At 57.0% G+C, this 24,885-nt stretch overlaps 1 protein-coding gene across 7 annotated transcripts in view; it reads left to right on the forward strand.

Annotated features, from left to right (window-relative positions):
* Positions 1–24,885, forward strand: part of Col11a2 (collagen type XI alpha 2 chain) — a 29,770-nt gene that overhangs the window by 2,329 nt on the left and 2,556 nt on the right. For 2 of the 7 annotated variants that reach the window (XM_036167809.1, XM_036167807.1), the window contains 62 exons: positions 1,192–1,341; positions 1,433–1,643; positions 2,280–2,442; positions 4,101–4,292; positions 5,061–5,138; positions 5,755–5,817; positions 6,397–6,573; positions 8,888–8,947; positions 9,033–9,074; positions 9,790–9,852; positions 10,420–10,494; positions 10,937–11,023; positions 11,255–11,311; positions 11,488–11,541; positions 11,624–11,677; positions 11,765–11,818; positions 11,905–11,958; positions 12,121–12,174; positions 12,258–12,302; positions 12,397–12,450; positions 12,883–12,927; positions 13,161–13,214; positions 13,355–13,399; positions 13,524–13,577; positions 13,767–13,811; positions 14,024–14,077; positions 14,161–14,205; positions 15,184–15,237; positions 15,539–15,646; positions 16,379–16,432; positions 16,713–16,766; positions 16,869–16,913; positions 17,153–17,206; positions 17,316–17,360; positions 17,452–17,505; positions 17,599–17,652; positions 17,795–17,848; positions 18,155–18,262; positions 18,391–18,480; positions 18,616–18,669; positions 18,885–18,992; positions 19,121–19,228; positions 19,321–19,374; positions 19,489–19,542; positions 19,667–19,774; positions 19,943–19,996; positions 20,208–20,261; positions 20,467–20,520; positions 20,644–20,697; positions 21,004–21,111; positions 21,443–21,496; positions 21,685–21,738; positions 21,830–21,883; positions 22,791–22,844; positions 23,050–23,157; positions 23,252–23,305; positions 23,414–23,467; positions 23,695–23,802; positions 23,917–23,970; positions 24,167–24,202; positions 24,408–24,461; positions 24,572–24,839. In XM_036167809.1, the coding sequence (XP_036023702.1) occupies positions 1,192–1,341; positions 1,433–1,643; positions 2,280–2,442; positions 4,101–4,292; positions 5,061–5,138; positions 5,755–5,817; positions 6,397–6,573; positions 8,888–8,947; positions 9,033–9,074; positions 9,790–9,852; positions 10,420–10,494; positions 10,937–11,023; positions 11,255–11,311; positions 11,488–11,541; positions 11,624–11,677; positions 11,765–11,818; positions 11,905–11,958; positions 12,121–12,174; positions 12,258–12,302; positions 12,397–12,450; positions 12,883–12,927; positions 13,161–13,214; positions 13,355–13,399; positions 13,524–13,577; positions 13,767–13,811; positions 14,024–14,077; positions 14,161–14,205; positions 15,184–15,237; positions 15,539–15,646; positions 16,379–16,432; positions 16,713–16,766; positions 16,869–16,913; positions 17,153–17,206; positions 17,316–17,360; positions 17,452–17,505; positions 17,599–17,652; positions 17,795–17,848; positions 18,155–18,262; positions 18,391–18,480; positions 18,616–18,669; positions 18,885–18,992; positions 19,121–19,228; positions 19,321–19,374; positions 19,489–19,542; positions 19,667–19,774; positions 19,943–19,996; positions 20,208–20,261; positions 20,467–20,520; positions 20,644–20,697; positions 21,004–21,111; positions 21,443–21,496; positions 21,685–21,738; positions 21,830–21,883; positions 22,791–22,844; positions 23,050–23,157; positions 23,252–23,305; positions 23,414–23,467; positions 23,695–23,802; positions 23,917–23,970; positions 24,167–24,202; positions 24,408–24,461; positions 24,572–24,839 (4,665 nt within the window). Of the gene's footprint in view, positions 1–1,191; positions 1,342–1,432; positions 1,644–2,279; positions 2,443–4,100; positions 4,293–5,060; positions 5,139–5,754; positions 5,818–6,396; positions 6,574–8,887; positions 8,948–9,032; positions 9,075–9,789; positions 9,853–10,419; positions 10,495–10,936; positions 11,024–11,254; positions 11,312–11,487; positions 11,542–11,623; positions 11,678–11,764; positions 11,819–11,904; positions 11,959–12,120; positions 12,175–12,257; positions 12,303–12,396; positions 12,451–12,882; positions 12,928–13,160; positions 13,215–13,354; positions 13,400–13,523; positions 13,578–13,766; positions 13,812–14,023; positions 14,078–14,160; positions 14,206–15,183; positions 15,238–15,538; positions 15,647–16,378; positions 16,433–16,712; positions 16,767–16,868; positions 16,914–17,152; positions 17,207–17,315; positions 17,361–17,451; positions 17,506–17,598; positions 17,653–17,794; positions 17,849–18,154; positions 18,263–18,390; positions 18,481–18,615; positions 18,670–18,884; positions 18,993–19,120; positions 19,229–19,320; positions 19,375–19,488; positions 19,543–19,666; positions 19,775–19,942; positions 19,997–20,207; positions 20,262–20,466; positions 20,521–20,643; positions 20,698–21,003; positions 21,112–21,442; positions 21,497–21,684; positions 21,739–21,829; positions 21,884–22,790; positions 22,845–23,049; positions 23,158–23,251; positions 23,306–23,413; positions 23,468–23,694; positions 23,803–23,916; positions 23,971–24,166; positions 24,203–24,407; positions 24,462–24,571; positions 24,840–24,885 lie in introns of those variants that run through there. The other 5 variants (XM_036167808.1, XM_036167810.1, XM_036167811.1 and 2 more) reach the window with 5 other exon arrangements.

Consider the following 24,885-nt stretch of genomic DNA (forward strand, 5'->3'; position numbering starts at 1 on the left):
CTCAAAGGGCCTTTTTTCTCCTACCCGCCCCACCTCATCCACCCCACCCAGCTCTGCTCTCCTGACTGCCCTGGCCTCTGCCCCGCCCCACACTTCTACCAACACTTTGCAAACACTCTCTGTGGGAGTTCTCCAGTGTGGAGTGGATGGTGTGAGAAGTGTGTGCTTTGCAAACTCCCTTCAGTTTCCAGGGAGCTGAAATCTAAAGGACACCTGGCTGATGGCCTGTGACTTGAATCTTTGGATTCAGATGGTGGTGAGGTGGTGGCAAGACTGAGGTTCCAGGTGTGGGGAACTTGTCTGGGGTTTGGACAAGAACTCTGATGGCATCTACAGATGTGTGGCTTGGGGCCCTGGACCTGCTCCTGCTCCGTGTGGCAGCTTCCCCTCTCCCCTCTCCCCTCTCCAAACCTCTTCTCCAGGACTGGGGGCATAGGCTTCTGGGCCACCCTGTTCTATCTCCTTCCTTAACCCGGTCAGAGCTAGCCCTGCCCCCACTTCAACCCAGTCTTAAGCAGCTGGAAGATCTCTCTTACACAGCCGCCTCTCTGCCTCCCTGTGCCCAGGATGATCGATTGCCCAGATGTTGTTTGTGCTAGAGACCAAGCAGATGCCAGGAAGCCAGAAACTGGGAGATACAGAAAGGGAGGGAGAGAGGGAGAGAAAGAAAAGGATGGGCAGGGTGTGGGGAGACTGGAAACAGAAGAGGGATGGGAGGGTGGGACAGGTGTGCACACAGGAGCACAGAGCAGGAAGGCAAGGCCGGTGGAGGCAGGATTGACAGAGAGAGAGCTTAGCAGAGATTCACAGCTTCAAGACAGCATGCTGGGAGAGGGAGGGTGCGAGGGATAAAGTTGCATGCCAGCCAGGGCTAGCCTTGGGTCACATTGCATGCCAGCCAGGGCTAGCCTTGGGTCACATTGCATGCCAGCCAGCGCTAGCCTTGAGTCACATTGCATGCCAGCCAGGGCTAGCCTTGGGTCACATTGCATGCCAGCCAGGGCTAGCCTTGGGTCACATTGCATGCCAGCCAGGGCTAGCCATGCTTCCCCTTTGGGTCACTTTGCTTACCATCCATATAGGTCCTTTCAGGAGAAGGTAAGGGAGACTGAGTTGGAGATCTGGGTGTTCCCTATTTAGACCCTCCCTGGGACATGTTCTGTCCCCTGACTCTAACCCTGACACTCCCAGGTGCACCCTCTGTGGATGTACTACGTGCCCTGAGGTTCCCCTCCCTTCCTGATGGTGTCCGGAAATCAAAAGGGGTCTGTCCGGCTGATGTGGCCTACCGTGTGTCGCGACCTGCCCAGCTCAGTGCACCCACCCGCCAGCTCTTCCCAGGTTTGGGCAGTGAGATGGGAAGGTGGGGGGTGAGGTTTGGCATCTCTTCACCTCTCACTCCATCTGTGTATCTCTCTCTCTGGGGTGCCAGGAGGCTTTCCCAAAGATTTCTCTCTGCTGACTGTTGTCCGGACCCGCCCTGGCCTCCAGGCTCCCCTCTTGACTCTGTACAGTGCCCAGGGAGTCCAGCAGCTGGGCCTGGAGCTCGGTCGCCCTGTTCGCTTTCTGTATGAGGACCAGAGGGGACGGCCACAAGCCCCCGCTCAGCCTGTCTTCCGAGGCCTCAGCCTAGCAGATGGAAAGTGAGTCAGTTTGTCCCTTTGTCCTACCCGATCCCCACTGCCCGCAGAGAGTATCTCAGACCCCTCTGGGCACACTAGCGGCTGCTTGAACCTGCCGCTTCTTGGTCAGGGTTTGGGTCACAAAGTCTGGGAATGGGAATAAAAAGTACCTGCTGGCACACGGGTAAGTACTTAACTTTGTGAGCCTTAGTTTCTGTGTGTATAAGACAAAGATCATCAAGCATGACACCCCAACTAGAAAATGATTGCAGGGCACCCATGCTGTGCACACCTGATACGTAGTATCCCTTGCTTGTAATTCTTTAAAAATTTTTAATTTGATTTATGTGTGTGGGTATTTTGCCTGCACTTATGTCTATGCACCAAGTACGTGCCTATCCAAAGATGCCAGGAGAGGAGGTCAGATCCCCAGGGACTAGAGTTACAGGCAGTTGTGAGCTACCACGTGGTTGCTGGGAATTGAACCTGGACCCTCTGGAAGAGCAGCCAGGGCTCTAAACCCTTGAGCCATCTCTCCAGCCCCACCATTGTAATTCTTAACCCATTATCATTGCCAACCCTTCTGTGAGCTGTCTCTCAGCCCCGTTGACTCCGCTTTCACTAGCCAGTCACGTGAACTTCTTACCCCATGCTTAGGTGGCACCATGTGGCTGTGGCTGTGAAGGGCCAGTCTGTCACCCTCATTATCGACTGTAAGAAGCGAGTCACCAGGCCCCTTCCCCGAAGTGTGCATCCAGTGTTGGACACCCGTGGGGTGGTGATCTTTGGTGCCCACATCCTAGACGACGAAGTCTTTGAGGTAAGCATGGCAGTGGTCTGAGGAGGGTGATTCCGGCTCTGTATCTCATGGCCACACTTCTGGCTCCAGCTCTCTGTCTTCCTGTGCTGAAGCCCTCCTTCATTTTTCTTCCCAGGACTTTTTATTTTCCCAAACCATTTCTGGTCTTCAGGCTGATTTTTCCAATGGGCAGCAAGAGGCCCTCTTACATAAACACAGCTTGTAGCTACTTATTAAATCATCCTTTTTCCTGTCCATCACTGATCCATTCCTTCAACCGATTTACGTGCCTGTTCACCTCCCAGCCACCCAGCCACCACAGACAGCCCCTCTTCATGCGTCCACCACCCACTCATCCACCTGGCCAGCTGTCACCTGCTGACCTACCTCTGGATGCATGCACGGCCTTACCTGTTCATCCACTTACTCGCCTGACCATCTATCTACCCAGTCACCTCTCTACTTGTGCATTAGGCTTATGTTGACCCACTCACCTCTCTTCCCCTGCACCGCTACTCCCTCCTTCAAACCACCCACCCAGTCATCTACCCATCCTCGCTAGCCTTCCACCCATCTGTCCCCTCATGCACACACCTGCTCACTCCATCTACCTGACACACATGGACGCCTGCATCAGTCACCCACTGATTTCACCATCAACTCCCCAGCCAGCCATTCATTTACCCACACATATCTAGGCAGCAGTGTGTAACCTTTACTGTGCCTCTCATTCATTTGCCCACACGTCCATCCATCCGTCCGTCCATCCGTCCTTCCTTCCTTCCGTCCGTCCGTCCATCCATCCATCCATCCATCCGTCTGTCCATCCGTCCATCCATCCACCATCATTCTTACTGCACTTAAACCCCTATTGACCCATCTACCTTTCCACCCCATCTGTCCATTCATCCATCTACCCACCCAGCTACGGATTTTCTGACTACCTACTGGGAAAGGAAAACACAGTACAATAGTGTAAGTTCTCTGTCATCCCAGCCCTGGGGGTTCTTCATTTTGCTTTGAGATGAACCAGTGTGTAATTGTCATATACAGACTCGAGTAATTACCACTGAGATTCAGAAGGAAACAAATCCTTCGTTTCTACAGGTCCATCCAGACAACTCCCCTCATCACTGATGCTGTAAGGTCAAGGCACTCGAGGCTGTCCCTGTCTCTAGAAGCCATGTGGAAAGGCCTGTGAATGCCCATAGGGGCAGGGAGGAGATGATCTGTGTTGAATCTGAAGTTGGAAGGCCTGAGTTCTAGTCCTGACCTGTTACTCTGAGTGAGAGGGATGAAAGTCCCTGTCCTCCTGACTGCTGTCATTGTCCTGTAGGAAGCTGATTGTGACCTTCTCCCGTGTTATAGCTTAGTCCCAGACCATTGTAGAGATGTAGCTTATAGCTGTTTATTCGCTCACCCCATGTCCAAATTTGCTTGTTTATTCACATGTCACCCAGTTACCACAGACAACCCCTCTTCATGAGTCCACCACCCACTCATCCACCGGCCAGCTGACACCCACTGACCTACCTCTGGATGCATACACCGCCTTACCTGTTTATCCATTTCCTCGCCTGATCATCTACCCAGTCACTTCGTTCCAGACAATTCCTTTAGTCTCTCCGGGTCCCTCTGTCTGTCTCTCCATTTTTGTTCCCTCTTCGTATCTTTTCCAGGGTGATGTTCAGGAGCTCGTCATTGTCCCAGGCGTCCAAGCTGCATATCAGTCTTGTGGACAGAAGGATCTGGAATGTGAGAGGGCACAGAGAGATGGACCTCAGATCCAGAAGCCTCACAGAGCCCAGAGATCTCCAAAGAAGCAGCCACCAAGACTTCATAAGCCACAGAGCCAGGAGCCCCAGCGACAGGTGAGGGGGTCGGGCAAAATGAAACTGTAGCGTTGTGGGGAGGACCCTGGGGTTGTCCAGGGCAGTTCCCCACTGCTCCTTCCCACCCTCCCCTTAGCTCTTCCCAGCATGCACCTCTCCCTCCCAGTCCTCAGTCATCAACCTTTTTATTTTCATTTAAAAATAAAAAGAGTCATTATGAAGAAACCCTGGCGGGAGCTATGCACCCTGCCTGTGTGGTGTCCTCTCCTGTCCACCTTGGGTTTCCCATCCCTTTCTTGAATTAAGAGATTGGGAGACATTAGGGGACAGGTGAGCCCTAAGGAGGGGGACAGGGAAATGAAACTGAGATGTGATACCCAGGGGAGTGACAGGGAGGGGCTGGGGGAGGGCATCTCCAGGATGGGTGGTCTGTGGAAGTGTGGGGACAGGGAGCTGAGTCTCTGGCTCACCAAGTGCCGTGGGGGTAGGGTGGGAAGAGGGGTGAAGGTCTAGATTGGGGGGGGGACTGGATGGCTGGGGTGACAGATGTGTTCTGGGGACAGTGATGTGAAGACTTGAGGATCAATCTCTTAATCATGTCTGCTTCTATCCACATGGGGAACCCATTTCCTCTTTCCCACCTCTCCTTCCTCACTGTGGTCACCCTCTCCTTCCTCACTGTCACCCTCTCCTTCCTCACTGTCACCCTCCTCCCCCAACCCCACACCATCTCCTTATTGCCTCTCCGGAATCTCCCACTTTCAATGTCCCCAACCCTGCCCTGTCTGTCCGCCTCCCTGCTCCCAGCCCACTGAGTCTCTCTACTATGACTACGAGCCCCCCTATTATGATGTGATGACTACAGGGACGGCCCCTGATTACCAGGTAAACTTGAGGACCTCCTTCATCTCCCCTTTCTCCCTACACCTCCTATCAACATCTCTTAGGCTAAGTCCCCATCAGCCCCAGTTTCTGGGAGACACTAAATTATGGAGGTTCACTTGCTCACTGCCCACCCCTCCCCATCTCTCCACTGCAGCGTCCTCAGAGCTCCAATCGCAGGGCTCCCCCTCCCCCTAGGGGGCGTCGGACCCCTCCCCGAAAGCCTAACCCTCCTGCCAAGAGGTCAGCAGCCAGGCAGGCACTCCCCTCACCAGCCAGGAGGCTCTCTCCAGCTGGAGGCTCTGGCAAAGCCCTCGGCCAGCCTCCCCCCTCCCGACGCCCAGCTCCACGGGCAGCTTCCCCCACTGCCCAGGCCCTCCCCAGGACCAGAGGCAACAGTTATCGGCAGGTAGAACGGGCATCCAGATCTTTGCCCCCAACTTATAGACACTGGAGATTGACTCTCTTCAAACTGTCTTCCTCAAAGGGGCTGCAAGATCTGCGATTTCCCCATCCCCCATCCAGAGCCTGCCTGTGGTGGGGACAGGTTGCTGCTTTGCTTTCTTTCCTGCTAACCTCTCACCTCCCCTCACTCCTTCCCTCCTCCCCTTGGGGCTAGTACCCCACCCCAGGTGAAGAGGAAGGAGCCCCGGAGCCCAGCCCCTTGCCATTTCTTGAAGAGGTAACTTCACCCAGCAGGAGCACACACACCCCACACACCCCACCCACCCCCGGCCGGAGGGCTCTTCATGTACCCACTTAAGACTTCTCTGTCACTCCAGACCTGCCACCTGCCTGTCTAAGTGTGGCCATTACTTCTGGTGTCACGGTCTCATCGTTATTTGACTCTACAGTAGATTCTCTATGTTGGTGTTAAGCGAGCTCCCTTCCTGTCACGGCGCCATTCCTGGGTCTGTTTGTTTGTCCAACATTCTCACGTTTTTCTTCTCTCTGTCTTTCTCTCTGTGGTCTTAGAGTCTTCATCTGTCATTCTGTCCATGGACTGTCCTGTGTCCAGCCCTCCGGCCACCCTTGTTCTCCACTATTGCCCCAACCACATCCATTTCCAAGCATCCATTTTGTGGTCAATTGCCATTCCTCTTCTATTTGGTCCCTCCCTTGCTCACCGGGGGAGAAAACTCCAGTCCCAATGAACCTCAGGTTCTTTGGGGTACAAGTTGTCAACCCCGGGGTCCAGAGGATACCTCCTCTCAGGCCTAACACCCCCATCTACCCCTTCTTCTCCCCTGTCCTTGGGAAGGAGCAGACAGATCCCCAGGTTCCCCCAACAGTCGACAGTTTCCAGGCAGAGGAGTATGGGGAGGGTGGCACAGACCCCCCAGCAGGGCTCTACGATTACACCTATGGCTATGAGGACTATCATGAGGAGACAGAGCTTGGCCCTGCCCTCTCTGCGGAGACTGCTCACTCAGGAGCCGTAAGTGAAAGCAGCTCCTGGTCCGTCCTTCACCATCCCGGGGCGCTACATGGATGGCTTCCTGTTGGATCCTTGTTGGCTGTGAGCTACTTCCTGTCGGCTTGTCGTGTTCTCTTCACGAGAGATGTCTGTGTTGCTTGAGAAGATCACTTCCTGCTTTCTCTTGCCGAATATCTTACCTCGTGCCTCCCTGTAGGCCCTCTGTCTGTGGCAACAGGACTTTTGCAATACCATGGCCACTTCCTGTCTTTTTTGGCCACTGCTTGTCTAAATTGAGATAGATGTTATAAAGCTTTTTGTCAACAAGCAACTGCCTTGTGTCTAGTTTCTGTCTGTCTCATCCATCTCCTCTTGCCCAAAACAACTTCGTATCTATGTTGATGCTAAAGTTCCTAACTTCCCACACGACGTTTTCTAACCTTCGGGCCACTTCTGAGGTGTCTTTCTCTGTCTTCCGTAGCCTTGATGTCCCTCTTGTTGACTGTGAGTTTAGGCTAAAGGGGATTGTTTGTTTGTTTGTGTCCTGATTTCTCATGCTGTCTTGTGGCAATTTTCTTTGACAATAAGCCACTTCCTGGGTACCTCTGATTATCAAAATTATACGGATATCCATTGTGGATGGACCTGGATATTTATCATGGCCATTTCCTGTGTGTCCTAGCCTAGATGTTGGTTTTTTTTTCTGGATCTTGCCTTTCATCCTCTTAATTCTCTTTGCAAGAGTCACTTTCTGTTTGTTTTGTGAATTTCTTTTCTCTCTTGGTCATGGTAGCCATGTTGTTTTTGAAGGTCCACTTCCTGGATTCTTTTTTCTCGGGGGACTTCCTGTCTCTCTAACCACTTCCTGTTTGTTCAGTGTGTTTTCTAGCCATCTTGGCGGTGTTTAATTTTTCTTGGCTCTGGCGTCAGTCTTGCTTCCAAGTGTGCATCCCTTTTGTCCTGTCTCCTTAGTGGCGTCCCAGGTCTTCAAACGTCCCTCTCCATTGGACTGCTTCCCGTGGCTCCACCTCGTCCTTTGCCGGCATGTCTGTTATGGCTGTCCCCTGCTGCTGCTGCTGCTGCTGCTGCTGCTGCTGAACTATGCGGCTTACTTGACTCTGCCACCACTGCTGTTTTTGCTGCATGCTGCTTTCTGAGTCTCTGGGGTTGAGCTGGGATTTGGGAACTGATCTTGTCTCATTGGCCAAGATAGGGGTGGAGGTGGGGATTGTGAAGGTCTTTGTGGGGAGAATTGGGCTTGGTAGCAGATGACCTCCATCCCCTCTCTCACTGTCTTTGGTCTGGCCTAGAGCTTGGAGAGGGAATTGGGGTGGGAGTGGGAGGGAGGGGCTGGTGGATTTGGGGTAGAAATGGGAGTAGGGAAAGTTCCCTACAGGGAAGAGAACCAGGGGTCTGTGAGGGTTACTTCTGAGGTTTGGGTAACTAATCTAAGAGCTGCATTTTCCCAATATCCAGTTGAGGGGCCAGAATGTGGGATATCAGGGGCAACAGCTTTCTAAATCTCCTTCATGTGTGTGTTTTGCCTGTACACACACACACACACACACACACACACACACACACACACACACGCACGCACACGTGTGTGTATGTGTTTATGTATAGTGCCACTACATGCATGCCTGGTGCCTGTAGAGGTCAGATCAGGGCATTACATCTCTAGAAGTAGAGTCACAGGTGGTGTGAGCCTTCATGTGGGTGCTGGGAACCAAACCCAGGTCCTCTGCAAGAGCAACAAGTGCTCTTAACTGTTGAGCCATCTTCCCAGCCCCTCTGGGGTGTTTTTTAACTTGTGAACCCCTTACAGCTAGAAATTACAATTAGAAATGGGCATGGTGGTGACGCTTGTAATCCCAGCACTTGGGAGGCAGAGGCAGAGGGACTGAGTTTGAGGGCAGCCTGGGCTACAGAGCAAGTTTCAGGACAGGCACTAAAGCTACACAGAGAAACCCTGTCTCAAAAAAATAAATAAATAAATAAAATCAGATTCTCATCCAGTTCCGTGTCTTACTCTCACTCCCAAGAAATAAACCTACTTACTCAGCAGGTGGGGTTAGGATGAGAAAGTAGACATCTCTTTAGGTTCTCAGGATCTCTGGGGTCAGAAGGAGCCTTTGGTGACAGGGTAGGGTCCCGGAAGAGGTAAGCGGCTCTCAGAGACACAGCATGTGTTTGCTTTGGTGGGCCAGGGGACGGGCTTAGAGTTTGGAGTGTCCAGGAGGTCCTGCAGGTGAGGCTGGAGCTGGGATGGGTCAGTTGTGCTGGCCTAGCTATTCACGGGCCCCACTGGGGGTTACATGTGTGTCTCCCTCAGGTTGCCCACGGACCCCGGGGGCTGAAGGGAGAGAAAGGAGAGCCTGCCGTGCTGGAGCCTGTGAGTCACACTGTGGATGGGAGGAGGAAGTAATGGAGTGGGTGCTGGCCCTGTGGCCTCTAACTTGGCATGTCTGACCCCACAGGGTGTGTTCGTTGAGGGCCCCCCTGGCCCAGAAGGTCCTGCGGTGAGTGTTTTGTATAAACTGCCTTTCTTTTACTAGAGACATTTCCTGCAAGTACTTCTGTAGCTTGCCTAAGTATGTCCAGATCTCCATTCTGAAGAGTGCTTCCAAACCAGGCGCCAGATTCCAACAGCTCTGCTGTAGAGACCACTCCCCAGCCACATGCCCCTCTTCTGTCCGATGTGTACCCCAGCCACATGCCCCTCTTCTGTCTGATGTGCACCCCAGCCACATGCCCCTCTGTCTGATGTGTACCCCAGTCACATGCCCCTCTGTCCGATGTGTACCCCAGCCACATGCCCCTCTGTCCGATGTGTACCCCAGTCACATCCCCTCTTCTGTCCGATGTGTACCCCAGCCACATGCCCCTCTGTCTGATGTGTACCCCAGTCACATGCCCCTCTTCTGTCTGATGTGCACCCCAGTCACATGCCCCTCTGTCCGATGTGTACCCCAGTCACATGCCCCTCTGTCCGATTTGTACCCCTCAACCACATGCCCCTCTTCTGTCCGATGTATACCCCAGCCACGTGCCCCTCTTCTCTCCGATGTGCACCCAGTCACATGCCCCTCTTCTCTCCGATGTGTACCCCAGCCACATGCCCCTCTTCTGTCTGATGTGCACCCCAGCCACATGCCCCTCTTCTGTCTGATGTGTACCCCTCAGCCATGTGTCTCTCTCTGTCCACATCTGATGTTCCTTCTTTCTGTCCCTCAGGGATTGGCTGGACCCCCTGGTATCCAGGGGAACCCAGGCCCAGTTGGAGACCCTGGTGAGAGGGTAAGTGAATGTTCTAGGGGTGGGGATAGCTGCAGGGAGCCTCTTGTACCCTGTAGGGTGCTGTGTTCAGTAATCCGTCATCAGCTGGCTAATTGAAGATTAACTGATTGTGCTCCCCATAACCTGGATGGAGTGTGAGAGCATACACTCTACCCTGACTGTCCTCCCCATAACCTGGAGTGTGGGAACACACTCTACCCTGACTGTCTTCCCCATAACCTGGAGTGTGAGAACACACTCTACCCTGACTGTCCTCCCCATAACCTGGAGTGTGGGAGCACACTCTACCTTGACTGTCCTCCCCATAACCTGGAGTGTGGGAGCACACTCTACCCTGACTGTCCTCCCCATAACCTAGAATGTGGGTGCACTCTACCTTGACTGTGCTCCCCATAATCTGGAGTATGGATGCACACTGTAGCTGGAGAGAACAGCAAGCTGGTGTCTCTCTACATTTTCACAGGGTAGAGCATTCAGGAGGACTCTAGAGATGGCCTGTAGTGAAGGATTTCAGAATGATCTCTGACATGCTCCTGGCTCCCTTTCTTCTTATTCTTTCCCACTCAGGGCCCCCCTGGCCGGGCAGGGCTCCCTGGATCGGATGGAGCCCCTGGTCCTCCAGGCACGTCTCTGATGCTCCCAGTGAGTTATCTTCTGGGCTTCGAAACAGATCGGGGAAGGGGGAGTACTTGTATCACCAAGAACTAACCAAGAAGGCTGTGGAAGAGAAGCTGGGCATGCCGGGGCATGCCTGAGTTCTCAGCACATGGACGATGGCCGTGGGGAGACCTGGAGCTCCCGGCGTCAACTGATGCACTTGATCTTTTGGGGGGAGGGAAGATTACAGACTCTTTAGACCTGGAACCAAACATGGGTCATCTAAAAGAGGGCAGAGAAATCTCATATTTGGGGAGATGAACCAGAGGGAGAGTATTGGGTGGCTATGGTGGGAGGAAGTGAGACTCTAGAAACCTCTGAGTGCCTAGCCAGAGCCAGGGGCATGGCCGAGACGTTGAAGGGTGTCTCTGGCTTGGAGGGCACTTGGATTTCCTGGAGGGCAACGTGTATCTTCTGTGCCCCCCAGTTCCGGTTTGGCAGTAGTGGGGGTGACAAGGGCCCTGTGGTGGCCGCCCAGGAGGCCCAGGCCCAGGCCATTCTGCAGCAGGCACGGGTGAGCAGGGACAGAGGGGTCCCGGTAGAGGGGGTGTGTGGTGGGAAGGGAAGGTGCTTGGGGGGGCTATAGGGAGGTGTGAAAGGAGGGTGGGGGCAGCCCGGGTTTGCGTAGGCTGGGGATGGAGAGCAATGGTCACGGGATGAGGATTTGGGAAAGGACAAATGTGGGGGTGTGCTGGGGCTCTCAAGATGCCCCCTCTCATCTCTGCTGACCCTTTCGCTCCCCTAGCTGGCACTCCGTGGACCCCCTGGCCCCATGGGATACACGGGCCGCCCTGGACCCTTGGTGAGTGGGTTGGGTGTTAGCCTTTCTTTATCTGTGTGGGTAGTTGTAGGTAGTTTGTCAGAGAACCAGGTCAAAGGTCGTTTTGCTTCTTTGGAGGGGTGATGCGGCCGGGGTTGGGGGACCCTTTGAGATCACTGTTGGTTGTGTCTTCCAATATGGCCATCTTGTCTCTGCAGGGTCAGCCTGGGAGCCCTGGCTTGAAAGGAGAATCTGGAGACCTGGGCCCTCAGGTGACAGCCCCCTCATCTGATTTGCAGCCCAGTGTCCCTCTGGTCTATGCCCATTGACCATCCCTGTCTCTCCCCTTACTAGGGCCCCAGAGGACCTCAGGGCCTCACAGGCCCTCCTGGCAAGGCTGGGCGAAGGGTGAGTCCTCCAGGGATGGATATGAGCTTGGAGGATAGAGAGAGGACCACGTCCCTACTTCTTCTGACATATGCTTTGTACCCCCAGGGCCGGGCAGGTGCTGATGGAGCCCGTGGGATGCCCGGAGAACCCGGTGTGAAGGTAGTGTGCTTCTCCTCTGACGCCTGTGGCTGCCTGGCCTGCCCTGCCAGGGCTCACCTCACCTCTCTTCTCCCTCTTCCTCCTAGGGTGACCGAGGTTTTGACGGACTTCCAGGGCTACCTGGAGAGAAGGGACACAGGGTGGGTATGGTGGGGGCGGGGTGCAGTGATAGGACAGATCTGTAGGGGGAAGTAGGGACCTCAGAGTAAGAGGCTGGAGGGCTCAGCAGCCCAGTGAAGGGAGTGGTATCTGCCTGTATGAGAGGACCTGAGGCCCCTCTTCACTGTTCCCTCCTTTTCCAGGGTGATACAGGTGCTCAGGGCCTTCCTGGGCCTCCTGGCGAAGATGGAGAGCGGGTAAGTGCCATGGTCAGGGTAGGGGCTGCACTCAGAAGTCTCGAAGGCAAGAGTGATTCACTTAATACGCCTTCCTTCTCCAGGGTGACGATGGAGACATTGGGCCCCGGGGGCTGCCTGGAGAGTCGGTGAGTGTCCTGGGGAAGCCACAGGAAGCAGTGGGTACGAAGGGACACATTCCCTGTCACTCACTCATGCTGTCCCTGTCAACTCTGAACACAGGGACCCAGAGGACTTCTTGGCCCCAAAGGTCCACCTGGAATTCCGGGGCCGCCGGTAAGTGACACGCTGACTTCTAGCCCTGACCTTACCCCTGACCTTTCCAGTTCCCCACCCTTCCTAACTGTGTTCCTCCTTCCTCCCTTCCTCTGCTGCCCACGAGCTTTCCACTTCTGGACCCCACTTTTTTCTGCTCCGGCTTCCCCAAAAGAAGTCCCTGTGGACCGTGTGGTGCAGTGCACCAGGGCTCTGGCTGTAGCCCCAAACAGCGAAACTCCTCAAGAAAAACAGAACAGAAGCCCTCAAACCCACAGGCCCACGCCCTGCAGATCTGGACAGGCTACGCCAGCCTGGCTTTGAGATGAATGGGTGGTCTGATCGGGTTTCTGCTGTCCACCCTCTGGGATGACCAGGCCCGGCTTCTCAGAAACCACAGAGCTCCTGGCCTGGCCCCAGCTTCCAGCCTGCTTACCCCGTCTTGTGTTTCAGGGAATTCGAGGCATGGATGGTCCCCATGGCCCCAAAGGGAGTTTGGTGAGTGATTGGCATAGAGACCCCGCCCCTTATCCCTGCAAGTCCCCTACCCCCGACCTGTTGGCTGCCATTTTGAACCCCTTCCTGTTTCCTGACCCTGTCCTCTTGGCTGCCCTTGAGGCTTTCTATCCTCTCTTTTGTCACTATTTTCTGACCCCTGCCTGACCCTTGTCTGACCTCTGCCTGACCCCGGCCTGGCCCTGGCCTGGCCCTCTCTGGCTGCTTATTTCTAGGGACCTCAAGGAGAGCCAGGGCCCCCTGGACAACAGGGCACTCCTGGGACCCAGGTGAGTGGTCCTGCCCTCTTCCCAACCGTAGTGACTGCTACCTAGGCCTCGCCTCGGTCACACGCTAGATGGGGGCAGGTCATCGGGCCTTCTTGCTCTCAGCCCTGTTGCTCATGTGACTTCTTTTTCTCCACATGCAGGGTCTCCCTGGACCCCAGGGTGCCATCGGTCCTCATGGAGAGAAGGTGGGTGACTGAACCTGAGGGTGTCGGGTTCAGGGGATGGGCAAGGAGTGCTTCCCTCTCTCCTGGGCTTTGGCCGTGAAAACCTAATTCTTTAGTGACCATGATCCTCCCCATCCTCCTGCAGGGCCCTCGGGGGAAACCAGGGCTCCCTGGCATGCCTGGGTCAGACGGACTCCCGGTGAGTGCCCCTCACCTCTACTCTGCCCAGCATGTCACAGGGAAGTCCCCTCAGTCACTGTCTGTCAGCGTGTACCTTTTGCCGGAAGGTCACTCATGGCGGCTGCCTGTGGGACTGGCTTGGTTAGCGCACAGCGCAATTTGGGGACGACTAGGCTCAGCTGTTACATTCTCTGCCGCCTTCTTGCAGGGTCACCCAGGGAAGGAAGGTCCCCCTGGGACCAAAGGGAACCAGGTGAGACCCCCCACACTTCTTTTTCCCTCTGAGGTGTCTTCAGCTCGGGGAAGGGGCTCAGAGTCCTCGGGATTTCCTGCCACCCTTCCCTCGGCTCTGACAGTGTTCTGTGTCTTAAGCCCCACGGTGTTGTTACTGTGTTCTCCTGCCCCCTAAGGCCCCCACAGTGACATCCTGAGGACCTTCATAAGTCCCTCTCTTCCTTCTTCTAGGGGCCCTCTGGACCACAGGGTCCTTTAGGATACCCAGGCCCTCGAGGTGCCAAGGTAACCGACTACCAGGGACTGGGTGGGGGGCTCAGTACTCTAACTCAGCTGATCACTTGACCTCTGCCCTCCTCTAATTCCAGGGTGTGGATGGAATTCGGGGCCTGAAGGGCCACAAGGGTGAAAAGGTAAGCCTTGTGCGCTTGGCTTCCAAGTACCTGGGCTCCTCCACCTGCCCCCTCTCCCTCAGTGCCCATCTGCCCCCTCCCTCAGTGCCAACCTGCCCCCTCTCCCTCAGTGCCCACCTGCCCTCCTCTCCCTCAGTGCCCATCTGCCCCCTCCCTCAGTGCTCACCTGCCCCCTCTCCCTCAGTGCCCACCTGCCCTCCTCTTCCTCAGTGCCCATCTGCCCCCTCCCTCAGTGCTCACCTGCCCCCTCTCCCTCAGTGCCCACCTGCCCTCCTCTTCCTCAGTGCCCACCTGCCCCCTCTCCCTCAGTGCCCACCTGCCCCCTCTCCCTCAGTGCCCACCTGCCCCCTCTCCCTCAGTGCCCACCTGCCCCCTCTTCCTCAGTGCCTACCTGCCCTCCTCTCCCTCAGTGCCCACCTGTCCCCTCTCCCTCAGTGCCCACCTGCCCCCTCTTCCTCAGTGCCTACCTGCCCTCCTCTCCCTCAGTGCCCACCTGCCCCCTCTCCCTCAGTGCCCACCTGCCCCCCTCTCCCTCAGTGCCACCTGCCCTCCTCTCCCTCAGTGCTCACCTGCCCCCTCTCCCTCAGTGCCCACCTGCCCCCTCTCCCTCAGTGCCCACCTGCCCCCTCTCCCTCAGTGCTCACCTGCCCTCTTCCTCAGTGCCCACCTGCCCCCTCTCCCTCAGTGCCCACCTGTCTCCTCTCCCTCAGTGCCCACCTGCCCCCTCTCCCTCAGTGCCCACCTGCCCTCCTCTCCCTCAGTGCCCACCTGCCCCCTCTCCCTCAGTGCCCACCTGCCCCCCTCTCCCTCAGTGCCCACCTGTCTCCTCTCCCTCAGTGCCCACCTGCTCCCCTCTCCCTCAGTGCCCACCTGCCCTCCCATTTCAAAAATGCACCCCTTTATCTGTGTTCCCTGAACCCATGCCAACTCCCCCAACCTTTGCCCTCTGCGGTGCCCTCTCACCTCCGTCTTTCTCAGGGCGAGGATGGCTTTCCTGGGTTCAAAGGTGACACAGGCGTGAAAGGAGACAGGGTGAGTGAAAGATTCTACCCACCCAGCTCCCATCCCCCACCCCACTGCTCTTCCTTGTTGAGCCGCCCTGCTGTGCTCTTTTGAGGTGGGAGACTTCTCCATTGCTGGCCCCTTAGAGCTGTGTCCCCGTGAGATGGCAACCACACAGTGGGCCACCGGTCCCTCCAGTCTCTCTCTCTCTGTGGGAATTGCTGTCCTGAAGTATCAGACACCTGCCAGCCCCACCCCCACCCCCAGCCTCGCTGGAGCCTCCCTCTCCATCTGGGGCCTAGACCCACCTCTGTCCCCACTCTCCTCTCAGGGTGAGGTTGGAGTCCCTGGTTCCAGGGGAGAAGATGGCCCTGAAGGGCCGAAAGGGCGCACTGGACCTACTGGGGACCCTGGACCCACTGGGCTCATGGGCGAGAAGGTGATGGGGGTAGTGACTCGGCCCCTGGGGTAGCTGGACAGGGGCACCACCTGGAAGTCGGTGACTCAGTTGTGCCTCTATGCACGGCACCTGCTGGGTACCAGTGCCTTGAGGCAGGTGCATAAGACGTCAAGGAAAGATCTTTGGTAGGACAGACTCGGAGGACATGGGGATGCGAGTTGGGGTGAGCGTATGGAGAGGGGAGTCAAGGAGGAGGGGAGCTCTGAGGCCTTGTCCTGTCAGTCCTGCAGGTAGCCTCACGACAATCCCGTTTCATAGATGAAGCTTTTTGGCAGGTGTGGGGACACTGGGATGGTTGTGAGCCCGGCAATGACGGGCAGAGCCAGGCTGTGAGCTGCAGGATGCTTGTCTCCTACCTCAGCTCTGCAGCCTCCTCCTCGGGATGATTTGAGAAGCACTAGGAGGAAAGGGCCGAGGGGGGAGCTGGACTGGTGTTCCCCCTCAGGGAAGGGAGAGGCTGCTGTGGCTGGGTGGTACAGCAGTGGGTGCTGGGGGGGGGTGGTGGAACTGAAAACGGGGTGGCGACGGCTGGACCACAGACTGCAGGACTCAGGAGAGCTGCAGATTTAATCTGAGGAGACAGAGACGGGGTTGGGCGAGCCTGCTCTTGGGGCGCCAAAGAAGCCAGGAAGCCTGTGGGGCTTCTGTGGGAGTGTTGCTGGAGGTGTCTGTGGCTCCCCTCATTCCTAATTGCATTCTGTCCTTCCACAGGGCAAGCTAGGTGTTCCTGGGCTGCCTGGCTACCCCGGACGCCAGGGTCCCAAGGTGATGCGATGCCCCTTTTCTGTCCCTCCTCATTGTCCCTTCCTTGACCTCTGACCCCAGGAAGCATACACTGGCAGAGTGTGGGTTCCCTAGAGTGGGTTCAGCTGACTCCCATTGTATAGATGAGAAATAGAGGCCTACGGAGCAGTGGGGTCTGTCCAAGGCTGTTGGCTTGCTGGCAAGCTCCGGGTGGCACCGCTGCTGCCTCTGTGGCCTCTCCCACCCTCTTTGGCCTTCCCGAAGCCCCTCTCCTCACTATCTTCCCTCTCCATCCTCACAGGGCTCCCTGGGGTTTCCTGGTTTTCCTGGAGCCAGTGGAGAGAAGGGAGCTCGGGTAAGCTGGGGGAGGAGGGTGCAGAGGGCGGAGCTGGAGGGTGGGAGAGCCACTGTGGGAGTCTTTCCTCGGCTAATGTTTGCTTGGCTTCATTCCCACCAGGGCCTGTCTGGAAAATCAGGACCTCGGGGAGAACGGGGCCCCACGGTGAGTGCAGTGGGCAGACACAAGATCCGAGAGGTGGGCTGGGTGGGTAGCTCAGTGGGTAAGGTACCGCATGTGCGCATTAAGGCCCTGGGTTCCATCCCCAGCTCTGCATCAGTTGAGCACGGCAATGTAGACTCAGTTAGAAGCAAGAAGATCAGATGCTCAGGGTCACCCTCAGCAGCATGGAGGGCTCCTCAAGACTCAAGGATATTTCTAACATCCCCCCTTTGTCTTCCTAGGGCCCAAGGGGTCAACGGGGACCTCGAGGTGCCACTGGGAAGTCTGGAGCCAAGGTGAGTGGACTCTGCAAGGCTGTTGTCCCCTGATGCTGGGCCTTGAGCCCCACCCCCTTCCACTGCCTTCCCTTGGGGGATGGCTAATGTCCATCTCACTCCCCCACAGGGAACATCAGGTGGTGACGGTCCCCACGGGCCACCCGGAGAAAGGGTGAGTGTGGCTCTGTCCCCGTGTCCCCGGGGAAGAAACTTGTGCTAATTCGTCCAGAGTCTGAGCTTCACCCACCCATCCCTGTCTCTAGGGTCTTCCTGGCCCTCAAGGCCCCAATGGATTTCCTGGCCCCAAAGGCCCTCCCGTAAGTTGACTGCTGACTTCTGACCCACCTCACTACCTTCTCCCCCATTCCTCTTCCCTGTCAAGAGTTCACCTGACCCCAAATCTTTTCCAGGGCCCCGCAGGGAAGGACGGGCTGCCGGGACACCCAGGCCAGAGGGGAGAAGTGGTAAGTGATTCCAGGGGTGCAGGGTAGGGAGGGGCTTGGATCCTGCTGAGCCAGCTGCCCCAGGAGCCTGGCACTTCCTGTCCCAGGGTCACCCACCCTTGTTCATTCCTGCTCTGACTTCACTCTCTCGGTTTCCCCTCAGGGATTCCAAGGGAAGACAGGCCCCCCAGGCCCTCCTGGAGTGGTGGGACCTCAGGTATGTTTCCCCCAGGAGAGAGCATACCCCAGACCTTGAGTTAGGGCCTGGGCAGGGACCCTGGGCTGAGGGCCTGCGTTTCTGCTCCTTGGTGGCTGCGCTCTCTCTCTCCGAGGAGTTTCCCAGATGTGACACAAGGTGGCGTAGTCATGCCACACTGGGGATGGTAAGCCCCAGCAGCCAGGAGAGCAGCATCACTGTCCCAGAGACTCTTGGGGCAGACAAAGGGACCCTAGACTGGCACTTTGGGGGTGCAGAGTGGGGTCTCCGGGTGACAGAGCTGAGCTTAGACTGTGCTTTTCCCAGGGAGCAGCTGGGGAAAGTGGTCCCATGGGGGAGAGAGGTCACCCTGGCCCCCCAGGACCTCCTGGAGAGCAAGGACTGCCTGGAACAGCTGGAAAGGAAGGGACCAAGGTCAGTGAGGGGCTGGCCAGCGGGGAGGTGTTGGGGGGCTGGGAGGCTACAAGAAAGGGGCCAGTGTGGCTCTGAGGGGCCAGAGATCTCTGCTCAAATGATAGTTTGTACCCCTCTTTTCATGTCAGGGTGATCCTGGCCCCCCTGGCGCCCCAGGGAAGGATGGTCCCGCGGGTCTGAGAGGCTTCCCAGGAGAGCGAGGCCTCCCAGGCACTGCTGTGAGTGTAACCCCAAAACTATTACTCTCTGTTTTCATCTCACTGACCCGTACTTTCCAGCATGCCTTTTTGGGGTCCCATGCCTGTGAAGTTTCCCCTTCCCATCTTACCTGTTGCCCTAAATCTGGTTCATAGGGTGGACCTGGCCTGAAGGGAAATGAAGGTCCAGCTGGCCCTCCTGGCCCTGCAGTGAGTCTGGGGCCCCTGGGAGGCAGCGGGCAGGAACTGGAAAGGGGATGGGGAGGGAGGAGCCGGGCAGGATGTGGCAGGAGCCACGGGTCTGGGCAGAGGGGCTTTGGGGTCAGCCAGGATGCATCAGACTGACTCACTGTTTTTCTGAGATCCGGGGTCAGGGGTCCTGGGGTCTCCTTCCTGGAGGATCTGACTCCATCTCTCTCTCTCAGGGCTCCCCTGGGGAGCGAGGTGCAGCAGGATCAGGAGGCCCCATTGGTCCCCCAGGGCGTCCAGGCCCACAAGGTCCCCCTGGAGCAGCAGGAGAGAAAGGCGTCCCGGTGAGCATGGGGCAGGAGGCTGAGCTGTGAACTGATGGCTGATGGCTACCAAGGTGGTTTGTGGAGATGCTTGACAGTGAGGCTGCTTGCGTCCAAGAGGCTGTTACCTCTTCCCTTGTTTCCTGCAGGGTGAGAAGGGCCCTATCGGTCCCACTGGCCGTGATGGGGTGCAGGGTCCTGTGGGGCTTCCTGGTCCAGCAGGACCCCCAGGTGTGGCTGGAGAAGATGGGGACAAGGTGAGTGAACCTACAGATATGTCCAGTCTTCTCGCCACTTGAGACTGCTGACCTCTGACCTCGATCTAATTTGCATATCTCCTCTCCTGCAGGGTGAGGTGGGAGACCCAGGACAGAAGGGTACCAAAGGGAACAAAGGCGAGCATGTAAGCATCCGTGACCTTGACTTTTGACCTCCTGGCTTTTGACCTCATCCCACCCTTGATACGCTCCCTTCCCCTCCACCTGTCCTGGCGTCTCTGACTTCCTTTCTTCCCTAGGGCCCTCCTGGACCTCCTGGTCCCATCGGTCCTGTGGGGCAGCCCGGAGCTGCGGTGAGTGCCTCTGGGTCTAGCCTGCCTCAGTTTCCCCTCCGTCCCTGGTGCTCAGGTCTGTGTGAGTTCATGGATGGAGGATACATGACCTGTGACCTATCATTCTGCCCTCATCCCTGCTCAGGGAGCTGATGGGGAGCCTGGAGCTCGGGGGCCCCAGGGACACTTTGGAGCCAAAGGCGATGAAGGGACGAGAGGATTCAATGGGCCCCCGGGACCCATTGGCCTCCAGGTGAGCTGGGATGGGGACAGGGTCTGAGAGCAAGGCTCTGCATGGGTCTGTGAGTACTCTGCCAGCCCCTGATGAAGACTGGGAGGTGGGGACAGAGGACTGGGCCTGCTTCGGGGCTGAGTGATGGGCTGGGTGTCGAATGGGCTGGTCACCTGGGTTTGTGCACAGGGCCTGCCAGGACCTTCTGGGGAGAAGGGAGAAACAGGAGATGTGGGGCCTATGGTAAGTGTGACCCTCACTGGCCCAAACCCGCCAGCCACCCCGCCTGTCCCCAGCCTGACACTCCACTGCCAGCCTCCCGGCTTGCATGTAGTCCCGCCATCTGCCCTCTGCCTGGACCTCTGCTCACACAGCCCTACCGGCCTGCTCATCCTTGGAGTTCCTTCTCTGCCATCCTTCCCCATCCTGATGTTTTCATACCCCACCCACCCAGGGACCACCTGGCCCTCCAGGACCTCGCGGCCCCGCTGGACCCAATGGTGCTGACGTGAGTCATCTTGTCCCTTGTCCCCTGTCCCTTCAGACCAATGTAGTTAGTCTTTTGCCTCCTTTCCCCTAGACCATAAACCCTAGTCCCGTCTCAGGTACCAAGAGAAGCCCGGTGGCCCTGGGGCCGCTGCCACCGCTTCCCTGCTGAGCTCAGCCAGGCCTCTGTCTCCCTCCATAATGGCTTCTTTCTCTTCCTCTTCCAGGGCCCACAAGGTCCCCCTGGAGGTGTTGGGAACCTGGGTCCCCCTGGAGACAAGGTAGCTGAAGAGGGGTGAATGGGCCAGTCTTGTCAGGGGGTGGGGGTTAGATTTCTGCCTATTTTTGCCTGAGATGTGGGATTGTCAGGCTTTGGGAGGAGCTTGACGCTCATCTCTTTGCAGGGGGAGCCGGGAGAGTCTGGGTCTCCAGGCGTCCAGGGTGAACCGGGTGTCAAGGTGAGTGACAATCCTGAGGCCTCGCCCTCTGACCCCTTTTGACTTCAACTGTTCTCTCACCTTTTCTGTCTCTTGATCTGGGACCTCCGAAGCCCAGGAGTCTGCTCCTGGCCTGATCTCTGGCCTGAAGGAACCCAGACACCATTTCCTTGAAGGGAGGAGGGGTTAGGACTCTCCCCATAGGCCTGCCTCTGTCTCATGGTCACTAAGTGACGGAGGGGAGGCTGAGACTGTCTTGAGAGTAGACCATTTCCCTGACCTTCCAGACCACCTTGAGACCATCTGCTCCCTCCACTCACCCTGCAGGGTCCGCGTGGTGAACGTGGTGAGAAAGGAGAGGCTGGGCAGGCGGGAGAGGCTGGACCACCAGGGCCTAAAGGCCCGACAGGCGATGATGGCCCCAAGGGGAACCCTGTGAGTTTGGGGATGAAAGGGGGCTCTGGGAATGGGAGACCTGGAATACTTGTGTGTGTGGGCATCAGCACCTTGGAATGTGGGGAGCCCAAGAGTGGGGGTGATGCCTGGGAGGGAGGGCTGTGGAAATGTGGTCTTCTGCGGAACAGTGCAGAGGATGTGAGACATCTCCCACAGTGAGTTTGGGAGCATAAAGGAGGTTGAGGGGATGAGGCAGGGAAGAGGGGCTCAGGAAACCCTCCCGCAGGGGTGACATGTCCGTGGGGCCCTGTGTTGGCTCTGGATGGCCTTAGGGAGCTGTGATGTTGATCTTGTTCTCCCTCTGGATTAGGGTCCTGTTGGCTTTCCTGGGGACCCTGGGCCCCCTGGAGAAGCTGGCCCACGGGTAAGTCTTGTAGAGGAAGGGGAGGGATCAAGATGGTGGGGTTTTGTGGGTTTGCCTCTGTTAGCAGGTGCACCTGGGTCTCGAGGATCTAGGGTTTGGCAGGGTGAGAGGCAGATAGCAGGAGTGAGTCTTGGCTAGGATCCCAGCCAGGTTGGGGACCGCCTTCCGACTTTGTTTCACCCCTTCAGGGCCAGGATGGTGCCAAGGGTGACCGGGGAGAGGATGGCGAGCCAGGACAGCCTGTGAGTGACCACTGCCCCTCTCTTCCCACTGAGCCTAAGCCTTTGGTCTCTTGGCTGGAGCCTACTCACCCTTCATATCCTCCCTCCCTAGGGATCCCCTGGCCCCACCGGGGAGAATGGGCCCCCTGGACCCCTTGGGAAACGGGTAAGTGATGTGGATTCAGCTGTCTGTCCTTGAGTGGGGTGGATGGAGGTGAGGTGATGTCAAGTGATGGGCAGGGGGATGCCGTTATCCGGTTACCTTTGGTTCGTGTGTGGTACACGCAGCTGGCCATCTTCAGTGTGTTTGATACATGGGGTATTTGTGTCCCTGGGTTTTGGTCTGTTACTTACTGAACTATCAAAATGGACACAGGATGAGGCTTCTGGAGAAGCCTCCTTTTGGGCTTAACTTCTTAGTTTGCTGGAGCAGGAGGTGGGGTGAGGGAAAGTGGCCCAGTGGCTCTTCACCACACGCACAGAGCTTCTATTTGAACAGTGGGCGTGGTTGCTCCTGTCTTCAGTATTTGTGAATGGTTCTTTCTGTATGTGCTTGTGCGTGTGCGTGTGTGTGTGTGTGTGTGTGTGTGTTTGTGTGTTCTGTGTATTGTGTGTATGTGTGTTGTGTATGTGAATGTGCATATGTGTGTGTTGTGTGTGTGTTGTGTATGTGAATGTGCATATGTGTGTGTGCGTGTGTGTGTGGTGTGTATTGTGTGTATGTGTGGTGTGTGTATGTGAATGTGCATATGTGTGTGTGCATGTGTGCATATGTGTTGTGTGTATTGTGTGTGTGTTGTGTGTGTGTGTGTGTGTGTGTGGTGTGTGTGTGTGTGTGGTGTATTGTGTGTATGTGTGGTGTGTGTATGTGAATGTGCATATGTGTGTGCGCATGTGTGCATATGTGTTGTGTGTATTGTGTGTGGTGTGTGTGTGTGTGTGTGTGTGTGTGTGTGTATTGTGTGGTGTGTGTGTGTGTGTGTGTGTGTGTGTGTGTGTGTGTGTAAGATGACAGAAGGGAGCTGAGTTGAGCCTGGTCTCTGCTATCATTTCCTCCCGGCCCTCTTCTTCAGGGACCTGCTGGCACCCCCGGTCCAGAGGGTCGACAAGGAGAGAAGGGAGCCAAGGTGAGAGAGGCTGCCCTGGGCGCTGGGACTTACCCGCCTTCTCCTTCCTCCCTCGTCCACCTCCTCCCTGTTGGGCCCTGGGCACTTGTCCCTCCCCCGGGGCACCTGAGGCTTGGCGCCCTCCTCCCTGCCTCACCCTTTCCACCTTAGACCTCTTTCGTCTCCTCCTCTGCCTTTGAGGACAAGCTCTTTCTGTGTGTTTCAGGGGGACCCTGGTGCTGTCGGGGCCCCAGGAAAGACAGGCCCTGTGGGTCCTGCAGGCCCGGCAGGAAAGCCTGGCCCTGATGGTCTGCGGGGACTCCCAGGTTCAGTGGTGAGTTGCAGTGTGAAGGATTTGGGAGGCTGTGGGTGGTGTGTAATGTGGGGACAATCCTCCTGACCCTGGGGGTGTTCTCTCTAATCTCTAGGGTCAACAAGGTCGTCCTGGAGCCACAGGCCAGGCTGGACCCCCAGGTCCTGTGGTAAGTGACTAGGATATATGGGTGGCTCTGGAGTGGCCAGAGCCAGGGAAGAAGTGGAAGGTGAACTGGTCCCAGTTCTGGAGAGAGTGACTTCTTGTCTCCCCACAGGGACCCCCAGGGCTTCCTGGCCTCCGGGGTGATGCTGGAGCCAAGGGAGAGAAGGTGAGTGGCAGATACTGGACCATGAGACTCAGCCCCAGATCCCACGAGGACGGCCAGTGCCCACTGCTCTGCTTCCAGCCTCCAGTTCCCAGCTCTTGGGGGTCTTATTCATGGGATCATTCCCAGCTGAAGCTTTCTCCAGATCCCACATCTGTCCCCCGTCTTTTTGCTCTTCTCCATGTGTTCGCTGTTTTAGCATCCCGATGACCATCTTCCCCCTTATCCAGGGCCACCCAGGTCTTATCGGACTGATCGGGCCGACTGGAGAGCAAGGAGAGAAGGGTGACCGGGGTCTTCCTGGCCCTCAAGGCTCCCCCGGACAGAAGGGAGAGACGGTGGGTACAGAGGTCTGGGAGCAGGGTGGCATTCATGCTGAAGGTGGGGATGAGAACTGGGCTGTGGGGTGGAGGGATTGAGGGACACAGTCTCTTTCCATGCTGTTGTTCTAGGGTATCCCAGGAGCTTCTGGCCCCATCGGTCCTGGAGGGCCCCCTGGCCTGCCCGTAAGTACCTCATCCACCCCTCCTCTTTATCCCTTCACCCCACTGCAGACCTCCCAGGCTGGTCCTCAGCGTCTCCCAGTTCTCTCCTGTATGTCCCCAGGTCCCTCCTGTAGACACCCAGAGTCCCGGGGATTTGTGACTTTGTCTCCCCATTCCTGTGCCCTTTCCTGTGCTGACCCCTTCTGTTTATTCACAGGGACCCGCTGGCCCCAAAGGAGCCAAAGGAGCCACAGTGAGTGACCTATGACCTGTTAGCCTCGACTTTGTCCTCTCTGTGCTGGACCTAACCCTGACTCTCCAGGGCAAACACACACATCCCCCCCTTATCAGTGGGGAACCCCTCATTTCTGCCAAGAGACCAACTTGACCCTTTTGTGACCTTGACCCTATGCTCGATCTCTTGACCCCCTCCTTGACCTCATTAATTCCTTTGTTAGGGCCCGGCTGGACCCAAGGGAGAGAAGGGCGTGCAGGGCCCTCCAGGACACCCGGTGAGTGAGGGAGAGGAGGCTGCACCCTGCTCTGGCTGGGCAGCACCCTGTTGTACCCGCCCCGCTTACTTTCACCGTGACCTCACTGCACCCCCTCTGTCTCCACCCAGGGCCCCCCGGGCGAGGTGATCCAGCCACTGCCCATCCAGATGCCCAAGAAGACCCGCCGCTCTGTGGACGGAAGCCAACTGATGCAGGACGATGAGGCTGAGCCCACTGGTGGTGCCCCGGGCACGCCTGTAGGGCTGGAGGAGATCTTTGGCTCACTGGACTCTCTGCGGGAGGAGATCGAGCAGATGAGGAAGCCGACAGGGACCCAGGACAGCCCTGCTCGAACCTGCCAGGACTTGAAGCTGTGCCACCCTGAGCTCCCTGATGGTCAGCGCCAGCCTCAGGGCACTGCAGAGTGTCTGCCGGGAGTGGG

Source organism: Onychomys torridus, chromosome 18, assembly GCF_903995425.1.
Source record: "Onychomys torridus chromosome 18, mOncTor1.1, whole genome shotgun sequence".
In the NCBI taxonomy this organism is placed as follows: Eukaryota; Metazoa; Chordata; class Mammalia; order Rodentia; family Cricetidae; genus Onychomys; species Onychomys torridus.